Raw genomic sequence first — 19639 nt, 5'->3', positions numbered from 1 at the left:
AAGGCGCAGTTAAAGGGTTAAAGAGGTATTTCCCGTTCGATATATGGATATTACGTATCATTTTATGATTAATATGTGCCGTATCTGCAGTATAGTTCCATAAGTCCTAAGTCACAGAATAACTAATAGCCTAAGTCTCGTGAAATAGCATGAATCTAGTATAACTGGATCGGTCATGAGGGGTGGGGGAAAATGACCGATAGGGATAGTCTTATGTATCTTTCAGTAGGAGTAGCAGAGAAAGCGCTGTTATTGTTTGTCCTTGTCATAGTTTCACTTTTTCACCGCTGCCACAACCGAGGTTGTGGCAAACAAATAAGTACGTGACATGTCATGTTTGTTCGTTGCTTGTTTAATTATCGTTGTTTTGTATGAAATTGTGCTTTCTCTTATGAAATATAGTGATGGTTAGCGTTTTGAATGCTTGAACTTTGATAAAATACTGGTGAATTGTTCTGTAATCGGCTGTAATAGCCGCTCTGAGCAAAAATATGAGATCATAACCTTTCACAAGTAAGTACGGTATTTTACACCTTCCTCTTAACGCAATATGAGAGAATAACATCGTAAAATTACGTTACACTCAAAGCAATGTAGAATGAAACGATTTCAATAAAAATATCACAATTATTTACGCAAATTAACAAAACATTATTTGTAAAATTATCCGCCCAAATTACGTAGGTAGGTAGGAATCTGAGTTCAGCCATTTATAAACTTCTTCTTAAATTTAGCTGCATAACAATCATGTTAGGGATACCAGATGAAAATATCATAATTTTATGGGTAATTTTGACCTCGAAGTTTTTTCGTACTTCTAATTCCAAAAAATAAATAAACAAATGTTGTGAAGATTAAATGTGGTGTACATTAATTGGTGTGATTGCGATTTGTGATTTCTTTAAATTAAAACCCATAATACATTTTATTTTACGTTTTATTTACCAAACATGTTTAGTTTTCTACCACCTGCGCGAATTATAAGAGGTATTCCATTGTTCATACGCCCAAACAGAACGGCCCATTGACATTTTATTTAACAATTTTTTAATACCGTCAAACAAGCTAACTTTGCCTCCAGGGTAATCGCCCCAACGTGATATCAAATATTGGGGTAATTTCTACCAATATGGTATCCCCACGTTTATGACGTCATCTATGTCTATCCCTTACGGGCGCACGCGTATAGCTGGTCTATGTAATGCTAGGTCTATGTGAAATAGGTATTGAAGTAGAACTGTGTCACTTTGTAAAATTGAAAAATTAAAAAAAAAATTGTTAATGATATTATTTTCAAAATTGCTTTCTTGGAGTTAGACATGACATGAGGATATCACGTATCATTTGTGGTATATTGTACAAAAAAAAATCTGCCATATCGTTGTCTGGAGGAGCCCAAACTTGGTATGTTTCGAAAATTATTTTTGTTTTAATTTAAAAAAAATGCCCGAAATGTAATGATGTGATTTATTTTTAGAATCGCCTCAAAAAGCCCTATCGTATGATACCACATACGATAGGTTTTGGATTTTTTTTTTTTTTTTCCATACAAAAAAAAATGTTTTACCTGGGTTTTACCACTCCCCCTCCAGCGAAATTTTTTTAGGAACTGCGGGTCAAAAAATTTGTTTTGGCCTCTAGTATGTGTGTGCCAAACGGCTAACCTGTACATCGATTTGCGGTATTTTTATACGAACGGGTTAGACTATTATATTTTTGGCATAGACGACTTCAGATCAATAACCTATCGACATTTAAAGCTTTCTTAGTTTGACCCAGGACTATCTCATTTTAATTGATGAGTACAGTCAATAGCATAAATATATATACATTCCCAGTCTCAAAAATATGTGTACGCTCAGACAATAAAGCCGTGTTCTCATATTTGTGAGCCATTTGTCTGGATTGATATTTTTGCCTTCGACTGTACCTATAGTTTTCTTTGTTCTTTCTTACTGACAGATTGTGTTTGCCAGACTATAGTATAATACTAAAAACAGGTCAAGTGCGGGTCGGACGCGCGCACCAAGGGTTCCGCACTTTTTAGTATTTGTTGTTATAGCGGCAACAGAAATACATCATCTGTGAAAGTTTCAACTGTCTAGCTGTCACGGTTCATGAGATACAGCCTGGTGACAGACAGACGGACAGCGAAGTCTTAGTAATATGGTCCTGTTTTTACCCTTTGGGCGTACCCAAATGTAGGGTTCCGTAGAACCCTAATAAAAAAGACATTAATGATCATTGATGAATGTTCCTTTTATTAATATTGTTGGTTTACCTATCTCACAAAACTCAACTTTTTATTTCAGATTTCCAAAGGACGAGGAATAGGGGATATTACTGCAATGTTCTGCCACCAGAGTGCAGCACTAGCTTTTTTAGTGCACCGTAGAGTAACTTATTCATACTGTACCTTTAACAGGTTTTTGACAAGTTTTCAAGGGACCTACCGGAAAACTCGAATCCGAAATTTCGTTATCTAGCTGCCTCTTTATCGCTCGAATACACAAGAGTGACAGAGATGTTAGATAACGAAAGTTCGATTTTCTTGTTTCGCGATAGACCCTCAGATTGTGGTAGTGGCGCCACCTACGCCGAGTTTCGCGTAATATTCCCTATTATTAAATAAAAAAAATATATTACACGAACGTTTTTTTTTTTTTCATTTCCTATTTGGTACATGACTAGAAACTATACTTAGTCTTTTAGCATTAGAAAAAACGGTAAACCATTTCCACGTGTCTTTTTATTGACAAGTTTTTTTATGTAATATTTTACTTATGAAAGCAAAAGTATGTAAATGATCGTATATTATATTTGTTGTGACTTATTTTCAAAGTGTTTTTCGATAAAACGACACGTTAAGATCGCTCGCCTTCTTTCTAATGATAAAAAAAACGAGAGGTATAGTTAGACGGTTCTAAGTGGTAGACTGCAAATGAGATAAAAGCTATATTAGGTACATGCATTAATCCTCATATCAGGCGGCTCTTTGATTCAAAGGATTGCATAATTTTTACACTTTTTATGATTTTTAGAATATGAAAATTATAAATAGTTATGCAATCCTTGTATTCAACGAGCCGCCTACTACAGATTTTTTGAAATTGCCGCGTTTTTTCAGGTTCAACTTTCATTAGCCAGACTATTATCAATTTGCCAATTTCGTGATTATTCTTTTACACGGCACATAAACTTATGCATAATTTATCGATATAAAAAGTCGACACAGTTACATCCCTAGCAAATTATCAAACTTATGACACCGTACGTAAATGAGAAATGACAAGCATATATGCATCTCTTTTCGGCACATTATCTAATTAGTAAGGAAGTAAAGGACGGGTATACATATTTGCAAAGCATATTAGCCCGGCTTCTATTTGCATCTCAGAATAATAACTTTGCATGAGCATAGCCCATAGACCTAGCATTACATAGACCAGCTATACGCGTGCGCCCGTAAGGGATAGACATAGATGACGTCATAAACGTGGGGATACCATATTGGTAGAAATTACCCCAATATTTGATATCACGTTGGGGCGATTACCCTGGAGGCAAAGTTAGCTTGTTTGACGGTATTAAAAATTTGTTAAATAAAATGTCAATGGGCCGTTCTGTTTGGGCGTATGAACAATGGAATACCTCTTATAATTCGCGCAGGTGGTAGAAAACTAAACATGTTTGGTAAATAAAACGTAAAATAAAATGTATTATGGGTTTTAATTTAAAGAAATCACAAATCGCAATCACACCAATTAATGTACACCACATTTAATCTTCACAACATTTGTTTATTTATTTTTTGGAATTAGAAGTACGAAAAAACTTCGAGGTCAAAATTACCCATAAAATTATGATATTTTCATCTGGTATCCCTAACATGATTGTTATGCAGCTAAATTTAAGAAGAAGTTTATAAATGGCTGAACTCAGATTCCTACCTACCTACGTAATTTGGGCGGATAATTTTACAAATAATGTTTAGTTAATTTGCGTAAATAATTGTGATATTTTTATTGAAATCGTTTCATTCTACATTGCTTTGAGTGTAACGTAATTTTACGATGTTATTCTCTCATATTGCGTTAAGAGGAAGGTGTAAAATACCGTACTTACTTGTGAAAGGTTATGATCTCATATTTTTGCTCAGAGCGGCTATTACAGCCGATTACAGAACAATTCACCAGTATTTTATCAAAGTTCAAGCATTCAAAACGCTAACCATCACTATATTTCATAAGAGAAAGCACAATTTCATACAAAACAACGATAATTAAACAAGCAACGAACAAACATGACATGTCACGTACTTATTTGTTTGCCACAACCTCGGTTGTGGCAGCGGTGAAAAAGTGAAACTATGACAAGGACAAACAATAACAGCGCTTTCTCTGCTACTCCTACTGAAAGATACATAAGACTATCCCTATCGGTCATTTTCCCCCACCCCTCATGACCGATCCAGTTATACTAGATTCATGGCATAGCCTAAGGCCAAATTTGTACGAGAGCTTAAAAAGCGTTGCGTGCTTGACGCACCCATAAGTAAGAGCGAGAAAGAGATATCGCTTCACACTCAGAATAATGACATCTTCACATTTTTCTATCTCGCCAATCGTTTTCTCCATAGTAAATGTATGGAAAAAGTTTTATTTAATTTGTGGCTTTTTAGTACATTACCTTAAGTTGACCCCTAGGAAACTATTGATACTGGATAGTAATGGAATCGATTTTATCGATTGGCATAAAAAATAACATCTGAAAAATAGTTTTCATTTTCATACAATTGTATGGGAAATGCTTTTCTCCTACTCCGTGCTTTTCTCGATATGTGGCTTTTCTAGCCGTTTATTTTTTTGGTCCCATACAAGCTTTTGATCCTGGATAGGAATGGGATCGATTGGCATAAAAAAGTTTGCCAAAAATGACCTTTTTCCAAAATCTGTAAACGCCAATCTTCATTAATTTGAAATTGAGGGAAGGTCTTCTAAGACTGTTTTCGCGTAGCAGCACGGGATCTGGTAGCTGCCCTCACAGATCCATTAAGAAATTCCACCCTGTATACACCGTTTTTTTCGTTAATTTTAAGGGTGCATTCCTGAACTTAAATTAAGTTACTTTCTCAGACACCGGTATTCTAATTAACTCTATTTCGGAGAAAATAAATATTTTATTTTATTTTATATGATAAGGCCCCTACGAGCGTGTACACTTGCTTTAGGGCCTGTTTACATGGGCCCCACAAAAAGCGACATATAGGATGGCTCAAGGGCAACACCAGTGCGAGGTAGAGAGGTGTCACTGGACTTTAAACATATAGCCAACTCGCCTCGTCGTAGTAGATTGCTTGATTATAGTGAATTTCTAATTTCACAAAATATTAATATTGTAGGCGGTTTATTTCTTGCTGTAGAGCAGAACTGGGAACCATAGGTGTAAGTATTTTTTTTAAACCAAAGAGTATATTAACTAACAATTTAATGACGTCTAATATAATATTAATAAGGTACATTATAATAATGAATACTCAGTACTTGTATTAATTTCACAATATTATTTACAAGGCCCATGATCACACTACTTAATAAAACAAATCACAATGAAGTAAATCTAAACAGCATATTTGAAACTTTGTCCTGTAGCTTCTACGGCTTCTTTCAGCTTACTTAGAGAATTTTTGTTAAATTGGTCGATGGGTACGCCGAGTTTCACTGCTTTTTCTAAAACAGCTTGCGCTTCGTCGACTTTATTTTCAAGTAAATGCAAATTGATTAATCTAGAGTATGCATTGGCATGCGACCCTGGCGTTATGTTTTTGTTTTTCTGCATTGCCGCTATAAGTTTTTCTATTAACTCTGGTTGTTTCCTGACGTGGCTCTCCTGCAGTAGTCGTCTGAAGACTACGCTCTGGACACTGTTCAAGCATTTGTCCCAGAGAGAGTCAGCCTGCTGGTCATTTCCTGCTAGTACATACTCCATCCAGAGGAGATTTGCCGGCATGTGTTGTCCTCTGGAAGCTGCTAGTTCGGCTACTTTGCGACCTGAAATTTAATAAATACATTAACCACACACCATTCATCATTCACCATTGTTATCTTTACAATTTAAGGCCGAGCCACACCAGATGCGTGTGCGTGTGCGTGTGAAACCTTAAGAACAATTTTTAACCTTTTTAAACGCCACTTGAATTCAATCATTTTATATCTGATAATATGAAATTTCATTGGCAGTACAAGCATAGTTCGTTTGTAAAACAAAAACAACTGTACTTATGGGTTTATGAATTTTGCATAGACCCTAGAAATTATTAGAACAAACATTAAATTTTTTAAGTTACTTGAAAATTTAAAATTCTCTCTAAGATTTGTGTATCGTACCATAGAAAGATACAGTGAGGTCTCTAGTTTAAATGACAAGAAAAGAAGCGGTCGTCCGCGTACAGCTAGGACTCCAGCGGTTGTACAAGCAATTAGGGCACGCATTGCCAGAAATCCCGCTAGGAAACAAAAAGTTATGGCCCTCCAGATGGGTTTGAGCAAAAACACGGTGAAAAGAGTGCTTAATCAAGACCTGAGACTTCGTGCTTATAAACGAAAAACTGGCCATCTTCTCAATGGTCGGCTTAAAGCTTTAAGGCTTAAAAGATCTAAAGCTTTATTGAAGAAGTACGCTAAAAATAAGCACCGTTGTATACTGTTTTCGGACGAGAAAATTTTTGACATAGAAGAAAACTGTAATAAACAAAATGATAGAGTGTACGCTCGCAATAGTAAAGAAGCGTCTAATAGCATTCCCCGTATTCAAAGAGGTCATCACCCTTCATCTGTGATGGTTTGGCTGGGAGTTTCTTATGCGGGCGTCACTAGTATGCATTTTTGTGAGAAAGGAGTAAAAACTAGTGCCAAAGTGTACCAAGACACGGTGTTGACTAATATTGTGAAACCACTATCCCATACGATGTTTCTAAACCAGCATTGGGTTTTCCAGCAGGACTCTGCTCCAGCCCATAAGGCAAAGTCTACACAAGCCTGGCTCGCCTCCAATAAAATCGACTTTATACGGCATGAAGATTGGCCCTCCTCTAGCCCAGATCTTGATCCTTTAGACTATAAAATATGGCAGTATTTAGAGGAAAAGGTGTGCTCAAAACCTCATGCAAATCTAGACTCGCTGAAAAAATCTCTTGCTACGGCAGTGGCCAATATCGACATGAAAGTGGTGCGTGAATCCATTGACGACTGGCCACGAAGACTTCAAGCCTGTGTAGATAATTATGGCGGTCATTTTGAATAAATGTTATACATTTAGATTCTCTAGTTTATAAGCTTTCAAACGCTGTACAAATTATACGGAATAAACTTAAACTTTTGATTTTATTTGATACTATGTATATGACAGAACTTATGAGCCGACTAGGTATATTTCCTTATCTAGAATTATAACAACTTACACTTTTCAACGAAAACATCATCCTGTATGACCGAAGCAAGAGCATTGCTTCGCGGGAACTTCACCAGGGCTTTTGCTAACTCCTCGTCGGACTTGGCATTGCTGACGGCGTCGTAAAGACTGTCGATGTGCTGCGGGCCCGCGCCCTTCGTGAAGATGGCCAAGGTTAGTTTATCGTCGTAAGTGACATTACGTTTCATGGGCTCTGTCAGACGCTTGCCTAGCTCTTGTATCTTTTCGACCTCTCCTTGCTCAGCGAGTTTCTTCAGCAGATACTTCAGTATGTTAGGCTTCGCTATCGTCCCTTCGTCTAATGCCTTAACGGCGTAGTCCAGTGCTTCGGTAATTTTTCCGTCGTGAATCAAATTCTCAATCTTAGCTGTTGCATCTTGCTTTGAAAGTTTTGATTGATCTGGTTTCGTCTGTACTTTTTTAGGTTTCTGCTGTTCTCTTTTAACTTGTTTGTTTGTGCCCTGTTCTTCAGGAATGATGAATGGTACTGGCTTGTTTTTTGCTTTCAGGTGTTTGCCAAGGTAAGCGAGGAACTGATCGCTCGGGATTTCGCCTTCTTCCTGCAGGATAGTCCAGAGGCCGAGAGCTTTGTCAGTCTCGTCGGCTTTGCAGTAGGTGACGAGGAGGTGGTAGAAAATATTGGAGCGGTCGATGTGCGACAGTTGTTTGGTAGCCTCGAGCAGCCCCTCGAGATATTCGGATTTGCCTTCCTGTAATCACAAAATAAAACCAATGTTTAAAAATCTGCAAGCTCTCTCTTGTGTAAACAAGAGTATGTGCCGTAGATTAGATTACCGGATATCTGCGACGTCATGTAGGTGTGTGTGTGTAGTGTAGTGTAGTGTAGTGTGTACTGTATGTATTACCTCGACGTATCTCTCGCAGGCGTCGTTGAGCCGCTGGTGGCGCGCCTGCAGCCCCGGCGTCTCGAGGATGCGGCGCGCCTGGCGCAGGCGGCCGCACTCCACGAACGCGAGCACCAGGTCGTGGAGCACGTTCACTTCGCCGTGGATCTGGAAACGTGTAATAGGACATTTGACCAGTCTCTCCTGCTATATTATAGAAGGGACTAGCCGAGCGGGTGCCGAAAAATACAAAATGATTAAACCTATTATAACCAATGCACGAATGTTGAAATTTACATACATACATACATACATATAATCACGCCTATTTCCCGGAGGGGTAGGCAGAGACCACGGATTTCCACTTGCTACGATCCTGACATACCTCTTTCGCTTCCTTCACTTTCATAACATTCCTCATACACGCTCGCCGGTTTAGGGTGCTCTTGACCTGGCCTTTCTTCAGGATTTCCCCGATCTGATCAGAGAAAGTCCGCCGAGGTCTGCCCCTTCCAACTCCCGTTTCTACCTCTCCCTTATACACTCTCTTTGTTAGCCTTCTTTCACTCATTCTTTCCACGTGTCCAAACCATCTCAACATACCTTTCTCAATTTTTGTCACTACATCTTCGCTCAGTCCACACTTTTCCCTTATCACACTGTTCCTAATTCTATCTTGTAATCTCACACCACACACACTTCTCAACGCTCTCATTTCTACTGCATTCACTTGGCTCTGATGCCTCTTCTGCCATACCCAACTTTCGCTACCATACATAAGTGTAGGCACCAGCACCCCTCTATGCACAGCCAACCGTGCCTTTTGCGACACCTTCTGGCTGCTCATAAAAGCGTTAAGTGCCCCATTCACGCGATTTCCAGCACTCACTCTCCTTTCAATATCTTTATCATGCTTACCGTTCCTAGTGAATAATGTTCCCAGATACACAAACTCTTTCACTTGTTCTACTCTTTCTTGACCAATCAAAATTTCACAGTTTGTCATATATTCCTCCTTTTCAAATACCATAACTTTCGTCTTACTTACATTTATTTTCATTCCTTTCCTTTCAAAAGATCCATGCATTCTAGTTACCATCTCCTGCAACTCTTCACCCGATGACGCTAGCAATACCAGGTCATCAGCGTAAAGAAGACATTTGACGGGTAACCCACTCATTCTCAGCCCACATTCATCATTTCTCAAATCATGCAAACTACTGTCCATGAACAGATTAAACAGCCACGGTGACGCTACACACCCCTGCCTAACACCCTTTTCGATGCTAAACCACTCAGTGTACGACCCGTTTACCCTCACACAAGCACTGGAATCCTCATAGAGCGATTTCAGTGCCTGAATGAGACGGCCGCTCAATCCATACACCGACAGTACCGACCAAAGTTCATTCCTTACCACTCTGTCATAAGCCTTTTCCAAATCCACGAAAGCGCAATAGACCTTCTGACCTTTGGCCAAATACTTTTCGGCTATGCATCGCAAGGAAAAGACTTGATCCGTACATCCCATACCCTTTCGGAATCCCGCTTGTGCATCCCATACTTTCTCATCGGTTTCTTTCACTACTCTTTCAATCAATATCTTTGCATACAATTTGCCGACGACGCTGAGTAAGCTAATGCCTCTGTAGTTTTTGCAATCCAGTTGTGATCCCTTTCCTTTGTAAAGAGGTACAATGATGGCCTTGCACCAGTCCCTGGGCACTTGACCGGTTCTGAAGCACATATTGAAAAGGCGGTACAACTGACTTGCTACAATGCCTTGTCCAGCTTTCAGCATCTCGACAGAAACTCTATCATACCCTGCAGCCTTCCCTGATTTCATTCCTTTCAACGCTTTCACAATTTCATCCATGCTAATACTATCTTCGTTCTCCGACACGTTTTCAATGCTTTCTTTCAACTCCGAAATTGACGTACTTGCCTCCTCTTTATCAAACAAACTTTCAAAATACTCTTTCCATCTTTCTAAGATGCATTCTTCCTCATTCACTAATCTTCCATTCTTGTCTTTTATTGACTTTAGCTCAGAATTCTGGGTGTTACCCCTGGCTAAACGAACGGACTTCCAGAAAAACTTTATATTTGTTTGGAAATCTTGAGAGAGCCTTTCTTCCATTTTATCTTTCTGTTCGTCTTTCTTTCTGTCTACTAACTCCTTTACTAACACTTTCATTCTTCTATAATCCTTTTTCGCTTCACTGACTTCGTCAAATGAAGCCGTGTGATTTCTTTGGTTAGCTCTTGTGGCTAACCAATCCAACCACAACTTTTTCTTCTTACACACTGCTTCTTGCACTTCTTTATCCCACCAAACATTCTTCTCCTTTTTTCCTTTGTGCCTCTTCCTTACTCCACATACTTCACTTGCCACACTTACTACTTTATTTTTAAAACTATTCCACAATTGTTCAGTCTCACTAATCTCATCCATACCATTGAATTCGGTTTTTAATCTACTCCTATACTCATCATTTACTCCTTCTTCTTGCAAATTTTCCACTTTTATTCTTTTTAACTCGACAGTAACTGTACGGGGTCGTTGTCTCCATCCTTTACACAAGCCACTTAATCGGCACATTACCAGGAAGTGGTCAGAATGGATACCCGACCCTCGATACACCCTGGAGTCGATAACATTCTTCCTAATTCTTTCATCCACTATCACAAAGTCAATCATACTTTTCCTAACATTCTCCGCCTCTCGAGTGTATAAGTGTATCCTTTTGTGGTCAAACATCGTGTTTGTTACACAAAGGTTCCACTCTTGGCAAATTTCTAACACGCTTCTCCCATTATCATTCACTCTCTCGTCACCGTACATTCCAAGAACCTTTTCAAATCCGTCCCTTTTTATTCCTACCCAGCCATTGAAGTCACCTAACAAAACTAATCTTTCATTACTCTTACATACTTTCAAAACCTCTCTTAGTTCATCCCAAAATATCTGCCTTTCATCCCGAACGCGCTGTGAGATACTCGCACCCCGGTCTACTGGAGCGTAAACTCCTACCAAAAATATACGCATCATTCCCACTTTCAGTCTAATCCACATCAGTCTGGAATTCACACATTCAAATTCTCTCACACACTCAGCCATTCTTGCGGAAAGTACAACACCAACTCCCTGACAGGCGCGATCCGAACTAGGTACCCCAGACCAATACGCCGTGTAGGTTCCATGCAAGGTGGTATCGCATCCTTTCCGTTTCGTCTCATTAACACACAAAATATCAATTTTTCTCTCATCCATCATCTGCAAAACCTCATTTAATTTCTCTTCCATTCCTCCTCCAACATTCAGCGTAGCAAAGCGGCTCTCCGTGAGCCGCTTGTCGCCCCCGCGAGAAACGAGACGTGACGGGTGGCGTACCACGTCGCCGCCATTCGGATGATTATTATAATTTTGAATTTTGGATTTTGGATTTCCAGAACATGATTTGACATCAAGTCAATTGTTGTCTAAATAACTAATTATTGTGACCCAAAGGCATAATTCATATTGTCAATACGTTTCACTCCTGCCGAGAAAGATACAGGACTAAACATACATACTTTTCTGTCTCTTTGCAAGATACCCCACAACTTATTTCTTTCATTCAAAAGTGACCGCGAATAATTACTTAGAACCAAAATCGAAGCCAAGATACACTCACATATTAGTGTTTTACCCTATGCAGCAGCATTTTCTACCTTGATCGCAACTAATCTAGTAATTAAGACGAGTTGCGGCAAGTCAACTTCTGACCACGTGTAATCGCCCCAATTAACCTAAATACATATAGGTATTATTAATTTCAAAGCAAACCTGGGTGCTGAGATCCGCCAACCACTGCAGCCTACTGGCGTCTTCCTTGGTGATGAGCACCTTCATCAGCTCTCCCTTCCACGGCGTGCACCTGTACTGCTTGCAGCAGCCCTCGAACTGCTTCAGCGCGGCTTCCACGTCGCCTTTCAGTAAGAACACTTTGATGCTGGGCCCGAATATCACGTTGGATGGTTCAATGTAGTTGTTGTCTAGGAGTACCTTTGTCATTTCTATTACCTGTTGAAGGTATAAATATTAGGATAACGTTTTAGTTACACTCGGATAAATGTTGGGTTGGGTTGTTGATACATGTTGAATTTTATATGATTTTGTCGTTCTAGGTAAAGGGATAGAAATGAGCAAGAAACCATAATAAACTGCAAAAACAACTGTCATGATAAAAATCAAGGGTACCATTAGAATTCCTAAATTGTAAACAGCAAAGAATGAAATAGTGCATTATTTTACGATTATAATAACAATTTACATTGGTATTAGCATTCTTTTTTTTTTTCATTAATACCCTACATAATTCGCACTTTTCGCAACGAAGCGCGGAAACCATTTTTATGACGTCCATAATTACTTCAAATTTATCAACTGTTAAAAGAGACAATTTCTAATAGCGTCTGTTTCGGGAAAGCATAAACAAATGTTCCGACAGACCTTTGTCTGAGAACAACACACATAATTTTAGATACTTACGATAGCATCTTCTTTCTTTTCAGCTAAGCTATTCAGCATTTGCCAGCATTTGGAGTTGAGCATGAAACTTCCTTTATCCGACTCTGGCTCGTGTCTATTGTCCTTCAAAAACTGGATCGCTTCTTCCACTTTACCTGCTCTCACTAAAGCATATGACATCTGAACAAGCTTAAACTTATTCAACACAAATTCAGGATCCTTTTCTAGTATTTCGGAATGGATTTGCTTAGCCTTCTCTAAATCATCATTGACACAATAAAATTCAAACAACTGAGAAAGAACCAAGTTGGATACTTCAAAATTGGAAGCTTTCAAGTCGGCCAAAAGTTTATTAAGCTTTTCAACATTGTTCTCTTTAATGTAAGCTGAAATGAGTTGTCTCTGTAGGCGCTTTTCACTGTCAGGCTTGCCTTGAGCCAGCAGTTTCTCTAAGTGTGCTGAGCTTCGCGGTTCGTTTTTGTAACCTCTCTGCACTTCTAATGGCGCAATTTCAAGATCAGGTGACGTAAGTTGAGAGAGTAATTCGGAAAGTTCAGTTGTCAAGTTCTTTCCTAGATACTGTTGAATGGCATCTGCAGATTCAGAGCTAATTCTTAAACCCTTGCCATGAATAGCTTGCAGTAGCTGTTCAGCTGCATCAACATTGCCTAGGTTTTTCAAAGCTGATAGAACAATTCGACCAACCTCAATCTCATGTTGACCGTCATCATGAGTATCATCATCAGTTTGTATTACTTGACTTTGTGAGCTGCAAACGACGTGCAAAATAGTGGAAAATGCATTAATATCTTTAGTTTTGCTCAGTGCAATAGTAAGCGGTCTCGTGATCAAAGAGTATTGGCCTCTAGGTCTATATTTTAATGCAACCTCGGCCGCTTGCTTAAGTTTGCCGGCTTGTAAGAGCTCGATCATGAGGTTTCTTGCCGCATGTGCAACCGGCACATTTGCGATTTGAAGTTTTAATATTATGTTCAGAGGGGTGTCTTTTTTCATAAGGTGTGGTATGACATAGTCCCTCAACGCCTCTCCGCTGGGAATGTTACCTCCATTCACCATGTCACGGATGAGTTGTAAAAGGCCTTCTTCATCACCCTCCCGACCTTTCTGTGCGAGCAATGGCCAGTAATAGTGCTGGCGTATTTCGTGTCCTTCCTTTTGGAGCTCTTTGAACAAACTTTGGGACAGTTCAACGTGTCCTTGCTGTAATGCTGACTCAGTAGCTATGTAGATGGAATTAGGAACTAGTCCTTCTTCCTTAAGTTCTCGGCAAGCCTTGATTATGTCCTCAGGCGACTTTTTAACTCTTAAAAGCTGTTTAATAAAGAATGCTCCTTTGAACGGCGTGTCATCATTGTTGGTAGTCTTTGGCATGGTTTTCATGATCTTTTTGGCCGCATCCAGTTGCCCTTTGTTGAGCAACCTTAGGATAACATTGCATACGTCTTGATTGTAGCCCATGCCCTTTTGAAGATGTTGGAAAAGACTTTCCATTTTGTCACTGTGACCTCCAGTTGCTAGATGTTCAATGATATCCAAAATATCCTGGAAAAAATGTATCAATCAAATATATGTATAACTATGTAAGTTTTTAAGTCAAGTGGGATGGTGCAAGTGGCGCTTAGAGATTTGTTCTTGTTCTTGCTAGTTCGCATGTAAAAACAAGTGTCTTGTGAGAGTTGTGAGACCAACGACAAACATAAATAAATATAAAAACCTGATTAGAACATACCTTGTCAGTCAAGTAAGCATCCTTGTCAGTCGCAGATTTGATAACGTTTTCAACACCCGCAATATCTCCTTGCTTAGCATACCCACAGGCAAGAAGAGTATAGGTAAGGTTAGTCGGCTGCAGGCCTGCACCAGCCATTGTCTCAAGCACAGCCTTGGCACCATCCGTGTCGCCGTGGAATGCATGGCCCATGACCAGGGCATTTAGAACCGGTTCTGACACTGGCATGCTAAGCACTCTCATTTTTTCTAAAACTTTTGTTGCACCTTCAACATCTCCTTCTTGACAATATCGCCACATAAGCCTTTGGTAGGTCACCCTGCAATATTGATAATATTTAATTGATAAGACAAAATTTATTTCATTGAAAAATATCCAAAAAATACAAACGTGTTTATGAAGATTAATTAAATTTAATACATTTAATATTCGTCATATAAGTTAAATAAATAATTATTATAAACCCAAATTTAAAACTATCAACTAACCCTACTAACTTAACTAATATTTAATTAATAACTTCTATGGAATGCACAGGCTAGCAGTTTATAAAACGTTGTTGCCAAACCTGTTAGGCTGCAGTCCTTTCTTCTCCAGTTCTTCGAGGAACTGGGCTGGTGAAAACGGGTGCTCATTTTCTATGTAGACCCTCAGTAGAGCATTGTAGTGAGAAATGTCCATAGGGATACCCCGTTCTGTAAGTACACTCCATATCTTTTGGACTAAGAGTGTCCTTTGTTCTGGTAATTCTTCTGGTACAAGTTCACCTGGTGCAAGATAATGTAAAATAAATGTGAATGAATGTTGTTACAATGATTAGATTTCATGTAGCCTAGTCGGACCAAGTGGTTTGTTATGTCTGGCCATATCGGGGCACGGTAGTGCGCCCGCCAAGACGATCAAAGCGAAGCGCAAGGGCACTACCTACTTTTCTCAAAGAGCTTCGTCATTTTTTTGAAACATTATCAGGCCAATTCGAATATACACTAACAACAATACATGTACGGAAAAGTACGAGCGAAATGCACGATAACTACATGACATCATTGAGATATCATTCGGATATACAAGTTTACTTTTTTTATTATTAATTCATTTATTCATGTAAAACAATTACACAGTTATCCATCGTCCAGTCCATTCGTGACTATCTATTATATTTTAATGCACAGCATTAATTGATAGGCTGTATAAGGCTGTGATGAGACTTTTATTTTATTTGTTACATTATTTATTTTGTGATAAGTACATTTAAAATAGGTATGTAAGTGGGCACGGGCTCACTTACTAATACTTCAAAAAAATTCAAGAGTGATTGACTTTCTTACCACAACACCGTATTACAAGCAACGACTGGGAACTAGTGATGTCATTCTTTGATCTTATCTCATCAAAAACCTCATCAATGTCTTTCTTGGTAATGCGGCCAAATCTTCTTGCTTCTGAATCCAATTTTTGTAACAAAGGTTCGAGACTTTCTGCTTTTTTGGAAGTGGCATAATCGCGCAAAAGTACACTGAAAATATTAAAAATGTATTTGTCATTTGTTTTCTCTATATCAACTCGCAGGCAATAACATGACAATTGGCACAAATTGGAGGTGGCTTTTAATGGGGTAAAAGGCTCCTTCAATTTAAAAATGTACAAACAAAAAATATTTGCAAACCTAGCAATACTGGAAATTGAAGCTTAAACAAATATTAGACTTATATTGACCGGGATATGGACCGTGATTACCTTTTGTATTGTTTTCGAGCTCCCGATATTACACCCTCATCCCCGATACAAAAGGTAATCACAGTCTATATCCCGGTCAATATAAGTCTAGTGAAACTAACCGTGAATCTTCCAAAACTCTTTAACAAATATTTATTATTTTTATTAATAACAAATAAGGCAATCCGAAAAGACTATGATAGCCATAGACAATCAGTAATAGAAAGGAACATGTCAAAGTTCAGAAGCTCAAAGAGAGCTTTTAAAGAACTTGCTACTTGCAAAAATTGGATACAATCTTTGAATGATGAAAAGGGAGAAACTAGGGATAGAGATGATATAGTGAAACATGCCACAACTTTCTATGCTGGACTTTACAAAAAACCATTACAGGAGGAAGAAATTAACTATAACTGTAATAAAGAAAATACTTCAGAAACAATCCCAGAGCAAATAACTATAAATGAGATCCTAAAACATATAACAAAATTAAAACCTGAGAAAAGCCCAGGAGCAGACAGCATCTCGAATGAAGCCCTAAAAATAGGTGCTCCAATTTTAATAACATATCTAGTAAAACTGTTCAACCTAGTTTTGAAAAACAAGGAAGTACCAAACCAGTGGTGTGAATCCAACATAACACTACTCTACAAGAAAGGGAACCCGCTTGACATCAGCAACTACAGACCTATAAGCCTACTATCAACAATATATAAACTCTTCTCATCAATAATTCTGAGTAGAATAGCTCCAAACATCGACAGAAATCAACCGGTTGAACAGGCAGGATTCAGATCACACTATTCTACAACCGACCACATCCACACCATGGAACAGGTTATTGAAAAATATAAAGAATTTAATAGGCCACTATATATAGCTTTTGTGGACTACTCGAAAGCTTTCGATAGTATAACACAGTCATCTATATTGCTTGCCCTAAAAAACAATAATATCAACAACACATATATAGACATAATAAAGAATATTTATTCAAAAAGCACAAGCAGAGTTAAACTAGAAAGGCAAGGCGAACCATTCACAATTGGGAGAGGAGTGAGACAAGGCGACCCACTCTCTCCAAAACTATTTATAGCGGTTCTGGAGGATATTTTCAAGAAAATGGACTGGAATCGAAAAGGAATATGGATATCAAACAAAAAACTAACGCATTTAAGATTTGCTGATGACATAGCCATCTTTAGTGAATCAGCAAAAGACATGGAAAAAATGCTACAAGAACTGGACTTTGAAAGCAAAAAAATCGGCCTGCACATGAATGCATCTAAAACTAAAATCATGTCAAACTACAACAAGAAGACTATCAAAATAGAGGAAAAACCCATAGATTATGTGGAAGACTATGTATATCTGGGAAAATTAGTATCTTTCGCAACAACCAGTAATGAAAATGAAATTGATAGAAGAATAAACACAACCTGGAAGAAATACTGGGCACAAAAAGAAATTCTCAAAGGCAATTACAATCTTAACATGAAAAAGATCATAATGGACTCCTGCATTCTTCCTAGCTTGACATATGCATGCCAAACATGGGTTTACACGGAAAGAGCGAAGAACAAAATTCTATCTTGCCAGCATGCAATGGAAAGAAGTATTTTAAATTTAAGAAGAATACAAAAAACAAGAAATATAGACATCCGCAAGAGAACAAAGATAACAGATGCCCTGCAGTTTAGTCTGAAACAAAAGTGGAGGTGGGCAGGTCATGTAGCAAGATATCAAGATCAAAGGTGGACAAATCTTGTAACAAAATGGCCAGGCCCAGCTGGAAAGAGAAGAGCGGGAAGGCAAAGAAAAAGATGGGCAGATGACATTGTACAGGCTGCGGGAAAAAAATGGATGGATGTTGCCACCGACAAAGAGAGGTGGAGACAGATGGAGGAGGCTTATACCCTTGGGGACCACTAATGTGGGATAAAGCTAAATAATAATAATAATAATTAATAACCAACTTAAACCGCTACCTACACCTAAACCGCTTACCGCTACCTAAAGTATACCTGGAAGAGATCATGTTTTAGCAATAAGACTGCTTGTTGTTTACCTCTACTTGAGTTGCTGAATACTCTGTATTATTTTCTAGTTTTAAAGTGTTAAATAAAGAGTATTAGTATTCTAAATATAACAATAAATATTTATTTTGGATGTTTTTACATAGCGGGTAGTACATTAACTAAAAATGCGACAAATAGTACTTTTAAGAATATGAAAAGCACTTTAGAATTTTAAGAATAGGAATACAAATACAACTGAGGTACAAACTTAACCTTGCGGTTATCCTCATACACCAACATGGGTTACATGGATACTGGGTAAGTGCAAATGTAACTTTGTCATCACAAGTATAGGTTTTGAAATATTTCCTTCATAAATTTAAACCATCCTTGTGGTGGTTACAAGATTGTTTTTAAATTTTAAAACTGTAAAACTAGCAACACTGACTTTTCATGCCAAACTTTTATAGAAATTTTAAATAAAAAGACATAGATAGACCTACGACTACTTTTTCAAATTCAATTATTAATTAAACACAAAACTAAACATTCAACACAGTGTTTCCTCTTTTACATTAATAGGGCCGGCAACATGCATGTGACACTTCTAAAAAGTAGCGCATACTTAAATTGTTTGCAACTGTATTGGCACACAATAAACCTATGTAGCCCAATACGGTTAAACTAAGTAATTCATAGATGATAAATTAGAGGACATTATTAGTTACACAAATTGACCAAGTCCCACAGTAAGCATATTATGAAGCATTTTTTCATAAAGTATTTCGAAATATAAGTAAATCATACTTACTTGTTAGTGGAACACAGTGCAATAGGATTGACCAATAAATTAGATTCTGCAGTCTTAGCGGAGTTCAATATCAACGTTCTTGCCGCACCCGTGAAGTATCGAACGAATTTAGTGGAACGTAAAAGCGACGACATGTTGATGTCGTGCTTTTCACTTGAAAATCAATATTTTAGTAAAGAATACCTAAAAGGAAGCGTTTTATTAGATTTTTTATGCGTTGATGTCGGCTATAAGAAAATCCTCCACATTAAAAGAATTTGAGGTTATTTTGTTATGTCATCTCAATCTGTCACTTTTTTTTTTCATAGATCTAGTATATTTTCTATAGATGCGGCCCGCGTGCGCCCGTAAGGGATAGACATAGATGACGTCATAAACGTGGGGATACCATATTGGTAAAAATTACCCCAATATTTAACATCACGTTGGGGCGATTACCCTGGAGGCAAAGTTATAGTTTGTCAAAGAAAGACTGTCTCATTTTAAACATAGACAGAGAAAACTATACTGTCTCTG

At 38.1% G+C, this 19639-nt stretch overlaps 1 protein-coding gene across 1 annotated transcript; it reads right to left on the bottom strand.

The window, feature by feature from the left end:
- Positions 1-5472: 5472 nt before the first annotated feature.
- On the bottom strand, positions 5473-19390 carry LOC134741722 (leucine-rich PPR motif-containing protein, mitochondrial). Its single transcript, XM_063674617.1, has 9 exons — positions 19124-19390; positions 15907-16094; positions 15147-15345; positions 14579-14897; positions 12850-14391; positions 12145-12381; positions 8337-8483; positions 7460-8180; positions 5473-6050 (listed from the first exon to the last, which is right to left on the bottom strand). Exons 1-9 carry the CDS (start codon positions 19255-19257, stop codon positions 5620-5622), a joined length of 3918 nt encoding a protein of 1305 aa, XP_063530687.1. The 5' UTR covers positions 19258-19390; the 3' UTR covers positions 5473-5619.
- Between the last annotated feature and the right edge of the window lie 249 nt (positions 19391-19639).

This window comes from Cydia strobilella, chromosome 1, assembly GCF_947568885.1.
Source record: "Cydia strobilella chromosome 1, ilCydStro3.1, whole genome shotgun sequence".
NCBI classification, from domain to species: Eukaryota; Metazoa; Arthropoda; class Insecta; order Lepidoptera; family Tortricidae; genus Cydia; species Cydia strobilella.
The sequence above is the reverse complement of the archived record's forward strand: the minus strand, read 5'-3'. Positions and strand labels throughout refer to the sequence as shown.